The following is a 21,785-nucleotide window of genomic DNA, read 5'->3' as shown; positions in this document are numbered from 1 at the left end:
AGCCCTAAATTTGCATTTGAATGACCTTATAGATTCAAAAATATTTATATGTTAGACTCCAATCCTGGAACGAGGTCAGGCTATCAGTATTCTTTGCTATTTGAAATGTATTCTTGGCTATTTTGGCATACACACACACACACACGGAAGAAATCTCTGCTACAAGTGTATTTGAGACAAATCTTCTTTTCCTTAGAAATAATAGATAGAATCACCATTTCTATCCTCTTAGGGATAAGTTTTATATAAATATAGATATGATACTATATATGCATATATTATATATGTGTATATATCAGAGTATTCATTTGATCTTTCCTAAGAACTTCACAAAAGCCTCCAAACAAGATTTTCATGTTTGATAGTGTTTGTTCACTTGGGTAGGCTTACTTTCTTAAATATTTTTGTCTGCTTGTTGTTGTTTAATGTTCACTAATATTTGGTAAAAAGTACTTTGTGCTTTTACTTCCTTAGTTAGGGGAATAACCTACCAAGGTGACAGTCTAACTATCACCTTGCGATACCTCCGCCTTCCTTGCTGTCTGTGATGCGTTCACCTAGCAACGGTTTCCATGACGTGCAAACATTCTACTGGCAAATTGTGCAGGATACCCACTCACTAGGGGATCTCCTGGGAATTGATCTTGGATTTGGGATTGTCTCTTGATCGTGTTATGGTAAAAGAAAAATTAATGTTTGCTCTTTCACTAACTGAGCCATAGTAAGCTGTATCTTACGTGTAAGAAAGTAAGACACACGGAGAGCATGAAGGTGGGATTTTTCAGAGTTTTGGAAATTATGCTGTAACTTTCAACAATGTTAGATAAAACTCAACTTCCATTTAAAAATTTTAATTATGGATGTATGCATGTGTACTTACCACAGTATGCAATGGTGGTCAGAGGACAAGTTGCAGGAGATGTATGTGTGTGCGCATGTGGTGTGTGTGTGTGTACACACCTGTGTGCATACATACACATAAGTACATATACCATGTGAAGGTCAGAGGACAACTTTCAGTTCTCTCCTACCAGGTGAGTGCTAGGAATCAAAACTCAGGTTTTAGGAGTGTGATGGCAAGTAGCCTTAACTGGATGGCCCTCTCATTGGCCTTCTTTCTTCTCTTGAACTTCCATAAAAGAAGCCCCTCACTGATGATCAGAGCCCCTGAGTACGCTTCCCTGAGTGACCTGCTGCTCTAGTGTATCGCTCTTGCTTCTCTTCGGTGTGTGTTTACTTCAGTGTTTGCGAACCTGGGAACCCAGGGCCTGGAGAGATGGCTCAGTGATGAAGGACACTTACTTCTCTAAGAGAAGACCCAGCTTTGACTCCTAGCACACGTACGACTGTTCACAACCACTGGTCTCCAGTGATCAGTCACTGTGTTCTGTGTACGGTGTTCTTGTCTGATCACTAAGGGTTCATACACATACACAGACTCTCAGACACACACATATAAACATATAAAGAAAATAAATATTTAGAAAGGGAACCTGGAAACACCCAGCCCAGACCCGGACCTCCAGTAACACTTGCACACTCAAGGACCTTGGTCTTGACCCTTAACACTGAAAGGAAAGTAATATGGGGTTGCATTTATACGTTCTTCTGGGGCATAAAGAGCTCTGTAAACTATTGTATGCACGCCGGGCGGTGGTGGCGCACACCTTTAATCCCAGCACCTGGGAGGCAGAGGCAGGCGGATTTCTGAGTTCGAGGCCAGCCTGGTCTACAGAGTGAGTTCCAGGACAGCCAGGGCTACACAGAGAAACCCTGTCTCAAAAAACCAAAAAAGAAAAAAAAAAGACTATTGTATGCACATTGCCAATTTGCGTTTGAATTCTTGTGGTTTGGTTGTTTCTTAAGTGCTATAGTTAGCATTTATGACAGGTTGAAAAATTTAAAATGAGAGAAACTTGCAGATCATAAAGCTATGACTCATATATAGCACGAACTGATATATATATGTGTATATATATATGCATGTTTATATAGACACATATATTAGAAATATAATCAAATGTATGATATAATGTAAATAAAATATTTTAGAAAAAATATATTCACATATTTCTAATAACACTTCAACAATTTTACATTCTCTTTAGAAACTAGGTCCACGTTGTCTCCAAGAAACAAATTCAGCAGGCAGCTCCTGAGAGCCTAAATTCTGAGGCCTAAGCACTTGAGACACTCCTAGAACGTACTGGAAGTCTTTGCTGTTGGCCCTGAGAGACCCAAACCTCTCGTCCTGAGCGCTATACAGAAGCTTCTCTAGAGGCACTGTGGGTCACCGTTGGTGGATCTGTTGTATGCTTCCTGTGCCTCCAGCATGTCAAGACCACTCCAGCCTGTAAGTCACTCAGATCCAGGGAGGCTTGCTAACAGCCAAACCAAAGAGGCTTGTGAGGCTAAGCCGCCAGAAGCCAGGCACCTCTCATACCTAACAGCTCGGGAAAATGTCCCAGTGGTGAGTTGGACTCTAATATTTTGTCCCCGTTTTCAGAAGTAAGATATTGTTTGTGTTCCATTGAGACCTAGTCTAAGAAAGGGAAGGTTCGCCTCTGATGCCCCATTTGCTGGTGTACTTAGCACTTCTTTGCTAGAGAATGATACAAAGATAAATTCAGGGGTCTGTTGACAGAGCTCAGCAGGCACAGGTGTTCGTTTCGAAAGCCTGAGTTTGATTCCTGGGACCCGCAAGGTAGATGGAAACAGCCAAGTCCCGAGAGTTGTTCTCTGACCACCACACGCAAGTTGGGGCACACACTTGATCATACACACAAAAACGAATGTTAAAAAGGGGTTGGGGGCTGGAGAGATGACTCAGTGGTTAAAAGCACTGACTGCTCTTCCAGAAGTCCCAAGTTCAATTCCCAGCAACCACATGGTATCTCACAACCATCTGTACTGGGATCTGATGCTCTTTTCTGGTGTGTCTGAAGAGAGTGTCAGTGTAATCACATACATAAAATACATAAATAAATTTTAAAAAAGAGGCTAAATGATATCCCACTTTTTTTGTTTGGTTTTTGAGACATCATCTCACCTTATAGCCCAGGCTAGCCTCACATTTATGTCTCCTTCTACATCAGCCTCCAGAGTCCTAGGATTGCAGGTGTGAGCCACCATACCCAGCTCTTTCTTTGATTTTTTGAGACTGTATACATGACTGACCTGACACTATGTAGTCAGGCAAGCCTCACACTTTATAGCCTCCTGCCTCAGTTTCCCTAGTGCTGGGATTACAGATAGGCCATCATACCAGTCCTCTTCCACTTACATTTTAAAAAATTTATCTATTGGTCAGTCAGTCTATCTATCTGTCTATCTATCTATCTATCTATCTATCTATCTATCTATCTATCTATCGACGATCTATCTATCTACCTACCTACCTACATATATACACATGCATACATACCTATTGTGTATTTGCTGAGATCAGAGAACAACCTTCGAGAGTTAGTTCTCCCTTTCATTATATGGGTCCAAGAGCAGACCTCAGGTCTTCAGGCTTAGCAGCAAATGCCTTTGCCTGCTGAGCCATCTGGTAAACCTTTCCACTGATGATTTCCCCAGAACAAGAAGACATGAAACATCTGAATCTAACAAAACCTGCAATAAGTTTGGGTTTGCCCTTTTTTGGTTTGATTTACTAGTACCCATTACTCTAGGCAGGAAGAGAGCGGCTCAGCAGAGGGTCTGTGATCTTACTATTTTGTAGATCGGGGAAACTCCACCAGAGAGCAGCCAAGGTGATTTAGCAGCAATACCAGGTGGTCCAACTCCCCCTAGTGCACTGTACTCCTGCAGGTTTACAGACTTCTTTCATGACCTTAATGGGTTTTTTTTTTCTGGAATTTAAATATCTTCTTGGGGCAATGGATGGTCCCTCCATTGGCATTTTAAGAGCACCAGAAATATCCACCCAACTCTTTATCTTATTACCACTAAAGCAGTGGTTCTCACCCTTCCTAATGCTGCAACCCTTTAACACAGCTCCCCATGCTGTGGTGACCCCCAACCATATAGTTACTTTAGTTGCTACTTCATGGCTGTGATGTTGTAACTGTTAGAAATTGTAATATAAATGCCTGATATGCAGGATATCAAGGTCATTCTCGACTACATATGGAGTTTGATGCAAGCCTGGGATACAAGAGACTCTGTTTCAAAAAAATATTTGGCCACATTTCTACAAATTTATTACATGTGGTCTGTTTGTTATACCCCATTTCAGCACGAGAAACTCTGACTGCTTGTTTGTGTGTGTGTGTGTAATGTATGTGTGTGTGTATGTGTGTGTGTGTATGTGTATGTGTGTGTTGTGCTTGTTTTCTTTTTTGCATGCTTTTCCCCTTTTCTATTTGCATAGAAGTTATACAATACATATTATTTTCACAGCTATAAAGCTTTAATTATTGTGGTGGATTTGATCAAAACATTTTTTGCATGTATGAAATTCTCAAAGTTTTATCATATTAACATATATATACACTTAGCATAGGTAACTCAAATCTTTATTAGTTGTTTGAATTCTTTTTTTAAATGATTTATTTATGTATTTTATGTATATAAGCACAGCATTGCTCTCTTCAGACACACCAGAACAGAGCATCAGACCCCATTGCAGATGATTGTGAGCCACCGTGTAGTTGCTGGGAATTGAACTCAGGACCTAAGGAAGAGCAATCAGAACTCTTAACCACCCAGCCATCTCCCAAGCCTGTTTGAATTCTTTTGCACTAAACTTTTGTAGTATTTTAATTTCTTTTTCTATTCTTAACGTATGTCCCTTTAAAAAAAGAAACTTCTGCAGGGCATGATGGCACAAACCTTTAATTCCAGCACCTAGGAGGCAGAGGCAGGCAGATCTCTGAGTTCGAGGCTAACCTGATCTACAAAGTGAGTTCCAGGACAATCAAGGCTACATAGAGAAATCCTATCTCGCCGGGCGGTGGTGGCGCATGCCTTTAATCCCAGCACTTGGGAGGCAGAGGCAGGCGGATTTCTGAGTTCAAGGCCAGCCTGGTCTACAGAGTGAGTTCCAGGACACCCAGGGCTACACAGAGAAACCCTGACTCGAAAAAAGAAAAAAAAAAGAGAAATTTTATCTCAAAAAACAAAACAACCCCCCAAAACAAAAAAACAAAGAAAACAAACAAAACACAAAAAATATAGCCAGCCAACCAACCAACCAACCAACCGACTGACAAAAACAGAAATGCAACTTCTGTGTCTAGGATGGTGAAACCTCTAATCCCAAGAACTGGGTAGGCAGAGGCAGGCAGATCACTGTGAGCTAAAGGTCAGCCTGGTCTACATATGAGTTTCAGGACAGTCAGGGCTACATAGTGAGACCTCATTTCTGAATAGATAAATGAATACCAAAAATATTTTAAAAGAAAGAAAAACAACTGCTTGTATTAGTTGCTTTCCTATTGCTATGCTAAAACACCACAGACAGTAACTTATGAAAGAGTTTATCTCAGGTTATGATTCTAGAGAGTAAGAGTCTGTCATGGGAGGCGGGGCGGGATGTAATGGCAACAAGCCAGCAGATGTGGTGTCAGGAGCAGGAAGCTGAGAGGTGACATCTCAGCCACAAACGAGGAGCAGAGATCCCACTGCAAGTGGCAAGAGGCCTTAAACTCACAAAGCCCTCACACAGTGATGTTCCTCTTCCAGGTCCACTCTCAGTAACCAACTGGGGACCAAGTATTCAGATGCTTGAACCTAATGGGGTCAGAAGAGCATTCCTTGTTCAAGCTACCACACTGCTTTTCTGGTGTGTGTGTGTGTGTGTGTGTGTGTGTGTGTGTGTGTTTTGTATGTAATTGTGTATGGTGTGTGTACACATGTACCTGTGAGTGTACAAGCCTGTGCTAGGCTAGAAGCCAGCAACCTCAGCATTCCTGTCTCTGCCTCTACTAGCCCTGGAGATAACCACTGAGCCATCCCTCTAGCCCAGCCTTGCCCCCACCCCCTCTGTCTCTGTCTCCCAGAATCTTTATTTTATCCCAACAATACAACTTAGTGCTCACATCTTTACTATTCTCCCCCCCTCCTCCTCTTCTTCCTCTTCTTCCTCTTCCTCCTCTTCCTCCTCCTCTTCTTCCTTTTCCTCCTCTTCCTCCTCCTCTTCTTCCTCTTCCTTTTCCTCCTCCTCCTTCATGTACTCCCTCTCCATTTCTTTGGTAATACTCTGTGGTCCAGGTTGATCTCAGACTCACATCATTCTTCCTTCTTTAGCTGCCCAAGTGCTGGGATTACTGACACAGCCACAGCATCCAGCGTGTTTGCTTACTCTCTTTTTTTCTTGTATTTCACACTTGATAAGTTTGTTTTCTTTCTTTGCAGAGTTCATTATTAGAAGCTTTTTAAAGTAAGGACACATTGTAGTAAACTTGGTTTGTTTCTATAAAATGTCTTTATTCTGTTCCTAATCTTAAAAAATAAACTGGGTGTGCATTCCAAGTACTTGGGACACAGGAGGGTCATGATATGAGTCTAGATCGGGCTGTATATCTAAACCCTGTCTCAAACATAATTTAATTCAGTATGATATTCTAGATAACAGTTCTGGTGTTCCTTTAGGAAACACTTATTTTATGCAATATTGTAAATTTGAAAGCATGTTTCCAGCTAAAGTACGAACAACATGAACCGTCTCTACTTTATCTGCTACCCCAACTGCAGAGATAAGAAAATGTGGGAGGCTGGAAAGAGAGTTCACTTGGTAAACTGCTTATATCGTAAGCAGGAGGACCTGAGATCAGTTTCTGGCATCCACAAGAAACCCACAGGCACAGCCAAATGTGCCGGTAGTTCTAGCACTATAGACGCAGACACAGGGAGATCCCTACTAGAAGAGCAAAGAGACAGTGAGAGACATCTCAGAAAAACAAAGTGGGTGGCACCTAAGGAAACACACACACACACACACACATACACACACACTCACACAACAGATACCATACACACATTAACATACACTCACACACACACATACATCAACCACACACACTCACACGCACACTACATACACACCTCCACACCACACACACACATACACTCACACACACTCATACACACTCACACAATAAACACCATACACACCAACTACACACATTAACATACACTCAGACACATACACACATACACAAACCACACACACACATACTACATACACATCTCCACACCACACACACACACACACTCACACACATTCACACAACAAACACCATACATGCCAACTACACACATTAACATACACTCAGACACACACTCAGACACATACACACATACACCAACCACACACACACATACTACATACACACCTCCACACCACACACACACACACATACACTCATACACATTCACACAACAAACACCATACATACCAACTACACACATTAACATACACTCAGACACATACACACATACACCAACCACACACACTAACACACACACTACATACACACCTCCACATCACACACACACATACACCAAAAAGAGAGAAAGGAAAGGAAAATATGAAAATGTACACCATGAGTGCTGATCTTTCTGCCTCTGCCTCCTGAGTGCTAAGATCACAGGTATTCGCCACTGTGCCTGGTTTTCCAATAGCTACCTTTTTATTTCCTTTTCTTTTTAGAAATTGCTTCTTTTTTAAGGAAAAAAATGAGTTTATTTTACATATAAGTATGTGTGTTTGTATGGTTTGTGCATATGAGTATAGGTGCTCTCAGAGGCCAAAAGAGGAAGTCAAATCTCTTGGACTAGAATTAGAGATGGTTGTGAACCACCCAACTTTATGTCCTCTGGAAGAATAGCAAGTGCTCTTAACATCTCTCTAGCCCCTAGAAACTTTATCTTTCTTTTTACATTTATCTTATGTACGTGATTGTTTTGCCTTCATGTGTGGATCTGCACCACGTGCATGCCTGGTGTCCTGGGAGGTCAGAAGAGGACATTTGATGTCCTGGAACTGGAGTTACAGATGAGTCACTATGTGGGTGCTGGGCATTGAACCCAGGTCTTCTGCAAGAGCTACGTGTTCTCTAAACTGTTGAGTCATCTCTCCAGAACCTACTTTTAAAATTCTTGCTGTGCGCCGGTCCGTGGTGGTGCATGCCTTTAATCCCAGCACTTGGGAGGCAGAGGCAGGTGGATTTCTGAGTTCAAGGCCAGCCTGGTCTACAGAGTGAGTTTCAGGATACCAGGGCTGCACAGAGAAACCCTGATCGAAAAACCAAAAAAAAAAAAAAAAATCTCGCTGTGCATGCATTTGGGTGTATATGTGTGTGGTGTATGTACACATATGTGTACATTTGTGTGCATGTGTGAACGGGCTTGCAGGTCAGAAGAGTGTGTCGGGTGCCCTCCACTCTCATTCCTACTCTATTCCTCTGAGGCAGGATCACTCCCTGAACTTGGAGCTTATAGGTTTTTTTCTGTCTAGACTGGCAGTCACCAAGCCTCAGAAATCCTCCTGTCTCCACCCTGGCCTGCCCAGTGCAGTCTACAGGCCTGCTCAGGACCATGACTTGCTTTTTATAGGGGTGCTAGAATCTGGACTCTTGACCTCATGCTTTCCCACTTAGCCATGCCCCCTGATACACATGGAAGTGTCACCAGACGTTTTATGTATGTTGTCTTGATTCCTGTACTCTCAGAGATCACAGAACACAGTTCAGACGGGCTGCATTTGCCTCCTGCTAGTAGAAACCGTTGGCAGGTAAGTACTTGGTTTAGGAGAAGATAAAGCAGGCCAGCGGGATACTTGCTGTTTTCCTGGGAACTGTTTGGTTTGCTAAGATGCTACCTCAGAATAAATTCCTTGAAGCTGAGTCCTGTTTGCAACTACTTATTGTAAGTGTTTGTGTGGTTTTGTGGGGTTTGATCCACAGGGCACATCTTTAGTTAATTAACTGGCCATTTCTCTTTATAGGCTTGTTTTGATCCACCTCTTGAAGTGGATCCTATCAGGAACCCAATCATACACAACAAAAAGGCTGTGGACCCAGTCCATCCTGACCTTGCCAGCTTGTTGGTGAAAAACAAGACTCTTTTAGCTGAGGTATATGGCTTACAGAAATGAAAGTGGGAATTATATCTTCTGAAAGGTTAGGAGAGAGAGTTCTGCTAATGGCTCGAGGCCTTATCTTAACCTGGTTTTGTCCCTGCTCCACACCAAACTCTCTCTTTTCTAAGGAGCACAGTTTAGAGTCATGTCCACCTTTAACCCTCCTACTGAAGACGGTGCCTTGTTCAGTGCTTTTGGAAGTCAGAATATTGCTAACGGAATACCATGCTCAAAATTTATGACACAGGGGCCAGTGAGATGGCTTAGTAGCTAAGAGCATTGACTGTGGCTTCTAGAGGACCCAGGCTGAATTCCTAACACCCACATGGAAGCTCTGTAACTTTAGTTCCAGCGGATCTGATGCCCTGTTCTGGTCTCTGTGGGCATCAGGCACATATGCATAAATTTTTTAAAAAAAGTTAAAGTAAATCAAAATTGTGGCATCATAATAAATAACTGTAAGCATCTCTCTCTCTCTCTCTCTCTCTGTCTCTCTCTCTCTGTCTCTCTCTGTCTCTCTGTCTCTCTCTCTCTGTCTCTCTCTCTGTCTCTCTCTGTCTCTCTCTGTCTCTCTCTGTCTCTCTCTGTCTGTCTCTGTCTCTGTCTCTCTCTGTCTCTCTCTCTGTGTATGTGTGTGTGTGTGTGTGTGTGTGTGTGTGTGTGTGAGAGAGAGAGAGAGAGAGAGAGAGAGAGAGATCAGTCTGCCTCTGCCTCCCTGTCCAAAATATCTTTAATAGAAAGGATGAGTTCCTATTTTTAATACCTCACCAGATAGCAAATATCCACTAATCTTATTCAATGCTTGCTAATATCTGAGTGCATCACACAGCCCACATTTGTAGGATGTGCCTTGATTTTATTCCCTGTGATAAAGCCTGGAGAGAGCTGTGGGGATTCTCTAATTGAGCCTAACTATCCTCTGGCGGACGTTGTTGACTGTGACAGCCTTCTAGAAACCATGGTTGGAGGCTCACTGGTCTTTGTTATTGTGAAGGGCACTGCACTGTAGCTGCCTCTGTCTGCTCTGCCTCTCTGTGGTTACCTTCGAGTAGAATCCTCCGAATGCTTACCAGCAGGGGCCAACCATGGGTAAGCAGCTCTCCCTGTGGCTGCATTTGCTTCCTAAGGCTACTAGAGTAAAGTATCAGACTGGGTGTTTAATCTGCAGTGGTTTCCAGTGGTCATAGCAGCTGGAAGTATGGGACAGGTATCAGCAGGGGTGGTTCCTCCTGCGATGTTTCTTCTTGGGCTGTAGATGGTGATCTTCTCCTGGAATCCCTCCACCCCCAGCATCTGTGTTCAAGCTCTGTCCTTCCCTCTTCCTTATTTCCCTTCATCTCCTTCCTTTCTGACGGTTTATTTTATTTATATTTATGTGTGTGTGTGTGTCTTTGTATGTGTCTGTGAACATGCGAGAGGTGATCCCAGGGCAGCGGGAGACATTAGATCTCCTGGCGCTGGAGTTACAGGTAACTGTGAGCTACCTGACGTGGATGCTGGGAACTGAACACCAAAAGCAGCAAGGGCTCTTAACTGTGCTGTTATCTCTCCAGCTCCAAGGTTCCCTTCTTATAAGGACACTAGTCACAGAGCTGGCAAGGTGATTCAGTGGGTAAAGCACTTGCCTCCAGTATTGACAACCTGGGTTCAGTCCCTGAGACCCACATAGTAGAAGAGAAAACCCGCTCTCCATGGTGTCTTCTGATGACCGTCTACATGCTAAAGTGTGTCTTTACATATAAAGTAATGGAATCATTTTTTTTAAAGGACACCAATGCAAGGCAGTGGTCCTTCATGCCTTTAATCCCAGCACTTGGGAGGCAGAAGCAGGCAGATCTCTGTAAGTCTGAGGCCAGCCTGACCTACAGAGTGAGTTCTAGGATAGCCAGGGCTACACAGAGAAACTCTGTCTCAGGAAAAAAAATAAGGACACTAGTCATAGTGGACATATTGGATTACAGACTATCTTAATGGTCACATTTTATCTTAATTGCTTATGTTAAAACCATAATCATATTATCAGTTATGAGGGGCCGGGGATTACAACTCCAATATACCAAGCTGAGAATGCTCAATCTGTTCTTTTTCTGCCAAGTCCCTTAGTAAAGCCCCCCTTTGCTTCCTCATCTACCAATAGCTTAGTCCCAGATTCCACTTAAGAAGACACAGATAGAGCTGTGAGGGGCTGGGTTTGTAGCTCAGCTGGAAGAGCACTTGCCTTACCCACACAAGGCCACAATTCAATACTCTGTCCCACCAAAAGTGTATGTGTGTATGTGTACCTATGTCTATGTGGATTTTGTATTTCTTTTCATTTTATTTTATATTTAACATTTTAGAAGTATATTTTCCTCTATGTGGGATGGTACATACTTGTAATTTCAGTATCAGAAGGCTGAGGAAGGGCAATTGAATTTAAGAACAGTCTTGGGTTTACATGAGACCTTGTCTCCAACAAACAAACAAAAAAACAAAAATAGAGATGGGGAGATGGCTTGATCGGCTAAGTGTTTGTCATGGAAGTATGAAGAACTGAGTTGGTTCCCTAGAACCTCTTTAAAATCCAGGTGCTGTGAAGTACACCTGTAATCCAAATGCTACAAGACAGAGACAGGACCGCTCCCCCCCCTTAGGTTTGCTAGCTGAACTGGTGAGATCCAGATTCAGTGAGTGTGATGGTTTGTACATGCTTGGCTCAGGGAGTGGCATTATTAGAAGTGGTGGCCTCGTTGGAGGAAGTGTGTCCTAGCTGCCTGAGGATGCCCAGTCTGTTCCTGGCTTCCTTTGGATAAAGATGTAGCACACTCAGCTCCTCCAGCACCATGCTTGTCTGGATGCTGCCACGCTCCCACCTGGATGATAATGGACTGAACCTCTGAACCTGTAAGCCAGCCTCAATTAAATGTTGTCATTCATAAGACTTGCCTTGGTCATGGTGTCTGTTCACAGCAGTAAAACCCTAACTAAGACAGTGAGAGACCTTGTTTCAAAAACTGAGGTGGAGGGGCCAGTGAAATGGCTCAGGTAGCAAAGGCATCTACCTAACAAGGTAAGCCTGACGGCTTAAGTTCGATCTCCAGAGTCCATGTGTATTAGTTACTTCTTTGTTGCTGTGATAAAATGCCATGAGCAAACGCTACTTAAGAATCTATTTAGAGCTGGGCAGTGGTGGCGCACGCCTTTAATCCCAGCACTTGGGAGGCAGAGGCAGGCGGATTTCTGAGTTCGTAGGACAGCCTGGTCTACAGAGTGAGTTCCAGTACAGTCAGGGCTACACAGAGAAACACTGTTTCGAAAAACCAAAACAAACAAACAAACAAAAGGAATCTATTTTAGTTTATGGTTCCAGGGGGCTAAATGTCCACAGTGACAGGGAAGACATTGTGGCAGGAGGAGGAGGCAAAAAGACCACACCTCAACAGCATATGGGGCTCAGACACCAAACTGCAAGTGGGGTAAAGCTGTAAACTCTCAAAGCTTACCTGCAGTGATGTACTTCCTCCAGTGACGCTCTACCACCTGAGGGTTCCGTAACCTCCCCTAGCAACACTGTTAATGGGGGGCCAAGTGTTCAGATACATGAGCCTTAGGGGACATTTCTCATTCAAACCACAGTACTGTGTAAAGGTGGAGAGGAAAGACTTCACGGAGTTGCCTTCTGATCTCTATACAAACATATACCCTGCATACCTGAGCATATGCGTGCACATAATAGCAGCAATAACATCCATAATAAAGATTTAAAACATTAAGTGCAGAGCATTTGAGGTGAGAAAGGCAGCTAGTGTTGACCTCTGGCTTTTGCAGTACACACACTTGGGCATAGGCCATCACAAACACGTGATCATGAAACGTGTGCCCGTGTACAACACACACCCACAAACAGAACCAGAAAAGAATATATGTTTGCTTTCTGTTGCTACGATAAACACCATGGCCAAGACCAGCTTGGGGAGGAAACGGTTTATCTCAGTTTAGAGATCACAAGTCTGTCATAAAGGTCAAGGTGGGAACCAGAAGGCAAGAACTGAAGTAGAGACCATGAAGGAATGCTGCTTACTGACTTGTGCTCCATGCCTTGCTCTGCCTGCTTTCTTATACAGGAGTGGCACCGCCCCGCCCCAGTGAGCTGGGCCCTCCCACAGCAATTATTCTTCAAGAAAATACCCCTCCCCCACTTGCCTATGGGCGATCTAATGGAGGCATTTTCTAAGTCGAGATTTCCTCTTCCCAGGTGACCCTAGTTTGTGTCCAGTTGACAAAAACTAACCAGAACATCAGTTTCTTATTGTCATTATAATTAATAACACAGTAAATGGATTTTTAAGGTCTAAGTTAATAAAATATAACCTACTTGTCATATTTGATAAGGAGCCAGGAAGTGGGTTTCCTGAGAGATCCAGATTTCCTATAGTATAGGGATAGAGTCCTCATCTGTTCTGAATCTGGTGTGACTAAAGCCAGCACAGGCTTGGGATGAGGAGAGAGGAAGCAGAGAGACGAGGGAAGCGGGAGGCGAGGATGCTGGGAGGAAGAAACATTAGTAAACATCACAGTTCTGCCGGCAGCATCCAGACCTCCTCCTCTCCACCCACCAGGCCGTGGCACAGACTGTGGTGACAAGGACATGGAGACAACAGGTAGTGGCTGTCAGTCTTCTTGCCAACAGTATGTCTTAGCGATGGCACTTGAAAAGTTTGTGGTTTTGTTAGATGGAGTTGGGCGCAATTAGTAGGAGTGTTGTAGTATGTCTGGTGTGTGTATTCACCCGCTGTCACATGTAAGACAAACACGCTACCGTCTGAACTGGAGTCCAGGTCTATGCTCTTTTGTTTAAGACTCTCAGTATGTAGCTCAAGCTGACCATGAATTTATAATCCTCCTGCTTTAGTTCCCGAGTGCTGGAGGAAATCTCCCCTTCTGTGGGTCTTGAGGCTGATGCTTAGGTTGCTGACAATGAATGCCCTTATCTGCTAAGCCACCTTTCTGACCCTTAAAAAACTTTCAAATCAAACTGCCAAGTAAGGTTTCAGGTGCCTTGCTTAAAAGAAATAGGCAAATTATTTTCAAGAATTTCAAAGATTTTCTTCGGTTCCTTGTTTTGAGTTGGAGTCTCACTGTGTTGTTCGGGCTAGCCTTAACCTCATGGACTCCATTGAGTCTCCTCTCTAGGATCCCAAGTAGCTCAGGCTACAGCCATGTGCCACAGTGCCCAGCTCACAACACTAGCATGCCTGGCTTTCAAAGTATTCTTTGAAGCTACCCTCTGTGTACATATAAACATCTAAAAGGTTCTTATCATTTTGACATGGCTTTGGATACTATATACATTTAAAAAGCATTCCGGCCAGGGAAGGTGGGGTGTACCAGTGCTTAGGAAGCTTCAGAAAGAGGATTACCTCAGAGGCCAGCCTGGTCTACATAGGGCCTAGAGATGTAACTCAGCAGTGAGGTACATGCTTAGCGATGTGCATGTCTCTGATCTCCAATTACACCTCCTCCCTCACGAAGTATGGCATAGCTCCTATTGGCATTTTCCAAGCTAATAAAAATTACAGCCGGGCAGTGGTGGCGCACGCCTTTAATCCCAGCACTTGGGAGGCAGAGGCAGGTGGATTTCTGAGTTCGAGGCCAGCCTGGTCTACAGAGTGAGTTCCAGGACAGCCAGGGCTCCACAGAGAAACCCTGTCTTGAAGACCCCCCCTCAAAAAAAATTTACAAAGTCAAAGCCAGAGAAATAGCTCAGTGGGTAAAGGTCTGTTGCCAAGACTGACAACCCGAGTTTTGTCTCCAGGACACACATGATGGAAAAAGAGGACTAACTCCTGCAGGTTGTCCTCTGACCTCTACATGTGTGCTGTGGCATGTACCTCCCAAACACACACACACACACACACACACACACACACACACACACACACGGTTCAGTTTTCTGCTTTTTCCTTTGGAATGCCCAGACACTGCTACACACCATGCAGGGAAGGGTGAAGCAGAGTCTGGAACGGGTGGGTTCTGGCAGTGAATGCTGGAGGGAGAAGGTCTTCTCAGAGGATTTTAGTGTTACAGCTTTCTTAGACACTATTCAATGAAGCAGTGTTTAAAAACAAAGTTCAACAAAACAGCTAATGTGCATACACTTTATTCAGGGTGAATCAATCAAGGGATATATACACATATGCATACGCATACACACGAACCCTGGAAAATGGGAAGAGGTTCTTCTTAGGGTAAAGTTTCCCTAGCTGAAGTTTAAAATTGGGAGGGGGCACCTCATTTGCATGGAGAGGCACTTCAGGAAGCTGAACTTGTAATTTTGCCAAAGATTACATGTCACTGCTCAGTAAAAGATCAAGTGGGGCTCCCCAGATCAGGCAGAGAAGAGGAAGCCTCACTAAGAAAAGGGAGTTCTCTGTTTTTCACCAAGCTAAAGAAAGCTGTCCCGACATGGTAGATTACAACCTTAGTATCCAGGTGCAACATACAGGTACACACCACCACCACCACCACCACCACCCAAATAAATATAATTTTAAAAATAAAAAAGCTCAAGCCAGGCATGGTTGCACACTCCTGGAGAGCCCAGGGCTCAGGGGCCTGAGTGAATAAGACACTGAGTTTAAGATCAGCCTGCATTGCCTAATGAGACCTTGTCTCAAAAAATAAAGATTTAATGACAGTTATTATTACATGGCATCCTCCTGTTCATGTTATAAAAGGAAGTTTAGCAACTGCAGCAAGATACCTGAGCCCCAGCATGAGTCATTCCTTGCTTCCCAGGCAACCTACCATTTAGTCCCACAGGGACCCAATTGTCTCGATAAGGTAGCTTTCCTCTTCACGGCATGCATTTCAAATTTTTTTGTTATAATTAAACTTATCTCTTTGTGTAACATACAAAAATAATTGCAATGTGTTTCTGCCCTATAATGGAGAAACAGGTGCAGGAGAGCTATATTTGGGTAAGGCCAGATAGAGAAAGAATAAATATGAGACTGTTCTGTTGGCAGCTGTGTGGACTAGTTTAGGAAACATCGTATTGAGATAAAACTCTTGCCTAGGCAGGCTGCAGGAATGCTGGGTTAAGAAGTCATGGGTAACATATAACGTCGAGTATTGTAAGTCGAATACAAATTCAGTGCGCTTAAAGATTTATCTTTATTTTATCTGTATGGGTGTTTGAATGTATGTATACATGGTTGGAAGAGGATGTCAGATCCTCCTGCAGTTACAGAATGGTGTAGACCACCATGTGGGTGCTGGGTGCTAGAAATACAACCTGGAACTTTTGCAAGATTAGTGGGTGTTTTTACTTATTTTTAAGACTATATATATATGTATACTGTATATATACACATGTATATACACATATATGTATGTGTGCATACTGTATATATACATATGTATACATGTATAAATGTATATACATATACACACATGTATACACACATAAATGTATATGTGTATATTATATATACACATGTATGCATGTATATATATGTATGTATATATATATGTATATATGTATGTTTGTATCACTGTAGCTGTCTTCAGACACACTAGAAGAGTGTTGGGGTCCAGCCTCGACACAGGATCGGAGTTCTCAACTGGAAGCAGGGATAGCTGGAAGGCTCATAGTAAACAGACACAGGCAACTTTTCAGGTACAAACTGACAGGCAATTTTTCAAGGCTGAACGATGCGCTCTCTCTCTCTCTCTCTCTCTCTCTCTCTCTCTGTCTCTCTCTCTTTCTCTCTCTCTCTCTCTCTCTCTCTCTCTCTCTCTCTCTCTCTCTCTCTGTTCTCTTTCTCTCTCCTTTGCTCACAGCTTGAGGCTGCACACACTCTGCTTTTCTCCTGTGCACTTTTCTTTTCTCAAACTCCCATATTCCTAAACACTTCTGTGCGTTCCCGTCACTTACACACACACTCTTCACACACACCTCACGCACACCTCACATACACCACATGCACTCTCCTTTCACTCACTCACACACTTTCCTCACACTCTCTCCACTCACTCCACACTCACCTCACGCACACCTCACACACACCTTATGTGTACCTCACTCTCACCTCACTCGCCACATTCTCTCCCGCCTTTTGTCTTGCCCCAGTCTTTTACTGATACTCCAAAAGCAGGTAGAAAAAAAGACATTGTATAATCATTGCAAATCAGATTCAAAAGAATTATCACATCCCACAAAGAACCAAGAATTACAATTGTTCCCCAAAGTTTCAAGCTTCCCCCCTTCCCAGGCCTGTGGCCAAAATAATAATAATTGCAAACATCGTTATTTGAACTTTAACTTTTGACTTGTTATAATTCAGAGCTCAGAGCTCCGAGGTCAGCAGCTTGCATTTTCCTGTGAAGTTCTAATGATAAATGACATGGGCAAAGCTGTCAGGCAGTGGCCAGGAAGAGTCAAGTTAACCCTTAGCTCAGCAGTTCCGCTAGCTTTCTGCTTCTGCACATTGCACACAATGACTCTCCTAAGCGTCCCAGTGTTTTGATTTAGTTTAACTAATATACAATTTTATGCGTTCTATACTTGCTTATCCAAGAACCACTCTCAAATGTTGTACAAAACTTATTTCATAGCTTCAATAACTTTTCCCTTTCTTTAACTTTTTTCTTTTTTTTCCTTTTTTCTTTTTCCTTTCAATAACTTTTCTCAGGGTCCCAGTGTTGACTCTATTTCATTTTCTAATAATTTCTTCAAATTTTCTTTGCAAGTCAAGCATTAATCTGGAACTACCATTGTGAAGTTATTACATTGTTTCCAAGATGAGAACACACAGCACACACCTGGGCCATTAGGACTGTACTGTGCTGTGCCCATGCCTCAATTTTTAATTGTTTAAGAATCATTACATCAAGGAACATCTAGTTTCACAGAATTCACCAGAGCAGAAAGAGAAGGGAGTAGGAAAGTCAGATATAATAGAATAATTATGCACACCAAGGCCAACTGAAAAAGAGTCATGCACAAATGAAATCTATACAGCCATTTTTCAGGGCTAAGGTTAGAAGAAATGGAAACAACTGTTTTTTTACAAAGAGCTGCCATGGACTACTGAGCTATCTCCATCCTGGCATACTGCAAAGAGTCCCTTACTTGAGATGGTGGGTTCCCTGGAGGGATGTGTCTCCTGCTTCTTTTTACAAGGAGCTGCTGCGGGCTTCTGAGATGTCTCCATTCCGGCCTGCTACGGGCGGTCCCTGTCATGGTATGCTATCCCCAGCAGAAGAGGGCATCAGATCCCATTACAGATGGGTTGCTGGGAATTGAATTCAGGACCTCTGGAAGAGCAGCCAGTGCTCTTAACTGCTGAGTCATCTCCCCAGCCACTAGTGGGTACTTTTAACCTACGCCTAAGTAAGGGAGGTGACCATACTGAGTGACTATCCCTATCCTCACACACTCCTTCAGCCCCTTAGGACTGTCTGTCAGAAAGACCCCAACTGCCCACTGCAGTACCAGAGTGCAGCATAAGGTAGCAAAGAAGTGTATCTGGGCCCTGGGGGTGGGGGGTAGGGGTCCCAGGCTTTTCTTCACATGTCTACTGTCTACTTTGGTGGAATTCCTCTGGAGTTGTAAGGAAATCATTGTTGAGTCTAGCACTTGGTTTCCGTTTTACCCCCATAAGCTTGGTGTTCTACACAAGGGATGCAAAGCCACGCTCAGTGTCAGTGCTCAGTAGGAAACCCTGCCACAGACTGTGATTGGACGAGGTGCACATTCTTCCAGCTGCGTTTACAAATGCTGGCCCTGCCTAGATGTGACACTTTACAGAATGGTTAGGCATTCACTCACTGTAGATCTGAAACAACTCGTGTATTTTATTTACTGGCAAACAGAGATGTTTCATAAGCACCTCTGCCCCTGCGGCTTGGCTCTGCAACCCTGACGAAGAATGAAGACATGACTGACACCACTCAGACGTGTTCGTAAAGAAAAGCGGGAGTCAGGAGGCTGTGCATGTGCTATGGAGCCTTGCTTACTATCACAACAATCTGAAACCTCAGTGTGTTTATTCCGTACAGCACTGGGGAGGAATTAGCTGGTCTCCATAGTGGTAACTGTAGAGGAGCAGCCTCTCAGGCAGTAACCATCCAGAAAGGCAAAGCTGTGGTTGCTTCATAAAGCATTATGGCAGTGATCCCTTTCTCACATGCTTGCTGGACCTCTGACCAGCTAGGGCTGGTGTTTATCCATGGTCTGTGAATGTCAGCCAGTGGCTGTTTACTAGAGCCATATCCTAACCTGTCCTGGGAGAAAGGAGAGATGTTGGAGGAGTCAGCCTGGTGTCTAACACCACTAAGACTGTGCTGGGTCTGTCTTCTGGGTTGCCTGTGATTCTGGGCTCTGGTGTGGTGAGCTTCTTAGCCCTTGGAGGACGAGTCAGCAGCATGTACTATGCTGTGTCAGGCTGATGCACCTCAGAGAAAGAGCCCTGAAAGCAGGCAGGTAGATTCATTCCAGTGTAGACATTTGAACCTGTGAAATCAAGAGCAGAATGAACGTTTGGAAACGAAATGACACACACCTGGATGTCAACCCCTGAGATTGGTGATTGGTGTGCAAAAGTTGTTAAACACTCTCAGTTCTAAGTACAGGCTTCAAACTGTCGTTGTGACTCTATTTATTGTTTAATAATAATTGATATAATTATATAATACCTATTATTGAGAATGGTAATTATATTATTATTATTATTATTATTGCCAGAGGTTCACTATGTAGCCCTGGCTGGTGTTAAGCACCCTTATTTTCCTGCAGGCATGAACCTCCACACCCCACTGGTCTCCTCCTTCACGTCCCTCTGCTGTTCTCAGACTTCCTCTTCCTCCAGCAAAGCCATCTTTCTTCCTTCCCTTTATAACTTTATGTCTTTTCTCCCCTTTATCAGTCTTTTAAAATACTTTTGAACTTTATTTTATCTGCATGTATATCTGTGCACCTCATGCCAATCTGGTGCCCACGAAGGCCAGAAGAGGGTTTGAGGAACTGGAGTTAGAGATGGTTGTGAGGTAGTGTGTGGGTGCTTGGAACCGAACCTGGGTTCTCCAGAAGTACAATCAGCTCTTTTCACTGCAAAGGCATCTCTCTCCTTTATCACACAGCTAGCACCCCCTCTCCCCGCTTTTGCTTGAGACAGTCTTTTTGCATAGCTCTGGTTGTCCTGGAATTCACTATGTAGACCAGAGATCCTCCTGCCTCTGTCTCCCAGGTGCTGGGATTAAAAGCAGGTGCCACTACACCCAGCTACAGTTAGCCATTTAAATCTTTGCTCTTCCTTTGGATTCTCCCCCTCTTATTTTTCCCACTAGTACAAATAAGATCAGGAACTAAGACAGATCTGTGAACACTGCCTGTGTGTGAGCTACACACCAGAAAGGAAGATATATCCTTAGACATAGCCTTATAGCATCACCCCTTTGTGACAGAAATCCCCAAATCCATTATTCCTGTAATTTAATAGCTATGGAAGTACTAAAGACTCACACAGTTTTAATGTTGGTAAACTATTTCAAACATACTGTGCCATTGTGTTTTATTTTAAAGGACTTTTAAACACTAAGATACACTGTTAAGGAATAAATTCAAAAAGCTTCATTTTATTCTCTAGCAATGTGTAATTTATATTCACGGTGACTTAACATCAAGATATTTAAAGCAAGAAGTTACTTTAAGTAATATTTTTCCCCTACTCCTTAGATGAGAAATCTTCAAAGCAAGCTCTACATGAAAGAATCGTCTTTGCAAGAGATGAAGACTGAGTTAGAGAGTTACAAAGAAACTAATGCCCAGCAGATGCTACAGATAATGTCCCTGAGAGATGACGTCAAGAACCTTCAGGACCTTACTGATTCTCTAATGAAGATTAAGATTTTGAAAAACACAAAACCTCAGAGTTTTGGAAGACACAACTGGGGTCTAACTGAGCGAGTTATAGACCTAGAGAACCGTCTAAGGTAGTGATTGATATATGTATAATCTTTTTGTCATATATTTTCAAATTGTATATAAGCCCATATTCCTGATCAAATAATTTTATAGAATTTCACTTAATACCTGATACTTTGGGAGTGTACTGGTTAGATTTTTGTTTTCGTTTTTGTTTTCTGTCAACTTGACACAAGCGAGGATAGTCTGGGAAGAGGGAACCTCAACTGAGAAAATACCTCCATAAGCCTGGGCTGTAGGCAAGTCTGTGGGGGCATTTTTCTTGATTAATGGTTGATATGGGAGGGCACAGGGTCTTGGGTTATATAAGAAAGCAGGCTGAGCAAGCCATGGGAAGCAAGCCAGTAAGCAGCATTCCTTCATGCCCTGTTTCTGTCTCCAGGTTCCTATTGTAAATTCCTGCCCTGGCTCACCTCAGTGAAAAACTGTGACCTGTACGCTAAAGAAACCTTTTCCTCCCCAGGTTAATTTTGGTCAGGTTTTTATCACAGGAACAGAAACCAAACGAAGACAGGAGGTGAGGGGATGTCTCTGTTGGTAAAGTGTTTGCCTTGGCAGCATGAGCCCCTGAAGTTTATTCCCCTGTACCAACTCAAACTATTGAGGTTGGTGGTGTGTGCGGCTAAGTGTTTAGCACAGCGATGCTGAACCAGATGGATTCCTGGGAGGCTTGCTGGCTGGCCCGGATTCCTTGTTGAAGATTCCTGGGTCTCAGTGAGAGAACTG

General features: G+C 43.3%; 1 protein-coding gene across 2 annotated transcripts in view; it reads left to right on the top strand.

The window, feature by feature from the left end:
* Positions 1-585: 585 nt before the first annotated feature.
* LOC114640955 (coiled-coil domain-containing protein 170-like) overlaps positions 586-21,785 on the top strand; it is a 43,871-nt gene continuing 22,671 nt past the window's right edge. Inside the window, exons 1-4 of one of the 2 annotated variants that reach the window (XM_028790047.1) lie at positions 586-677; positions 2,109-2,470; positions 8,957-9,085; positions 20,811-21,067. In XM_028790047.1, the coding sequence (XP_028645880.1) occupies positions 2,333-2,470; positions 8,957-9,085; positions 20,811-21,067 (524 nt within the window). In that variant the 5' untranslated portion in view covers positions 586-677; positions 2,109-2,332. Of the gene's footprint in view, positions 678-2,108; positions 2,471-8,956; positions 9,086-20,810; positions 21,068-21,785 lie in introns of those variants that run through there. The other variant, XM_028790055.1, reaches the window with a different exon arrangement.

Source organism: Grammomys surdaster, unplaced genomic scaffold (genome assembly GCF_004785775.1).
Source record: "Grammomys surdaster isolate TR1022 unplaced genomic scaffold, NIH_TR_1.0 127, whole genome shotgun sequence".
In the NCBI taxonomy this organism is placed as follows: Eukaryota; Metazoa; Chordata; class Mammalia; order Rodentia; family Muridae; genus Grammomys; species Grammomys surdaster.
The sequence above is the reverse complement of the archived record's forward strand: the minus strand, read 5'-3'. Positions and strand labels throughout refer to the sequence as shown.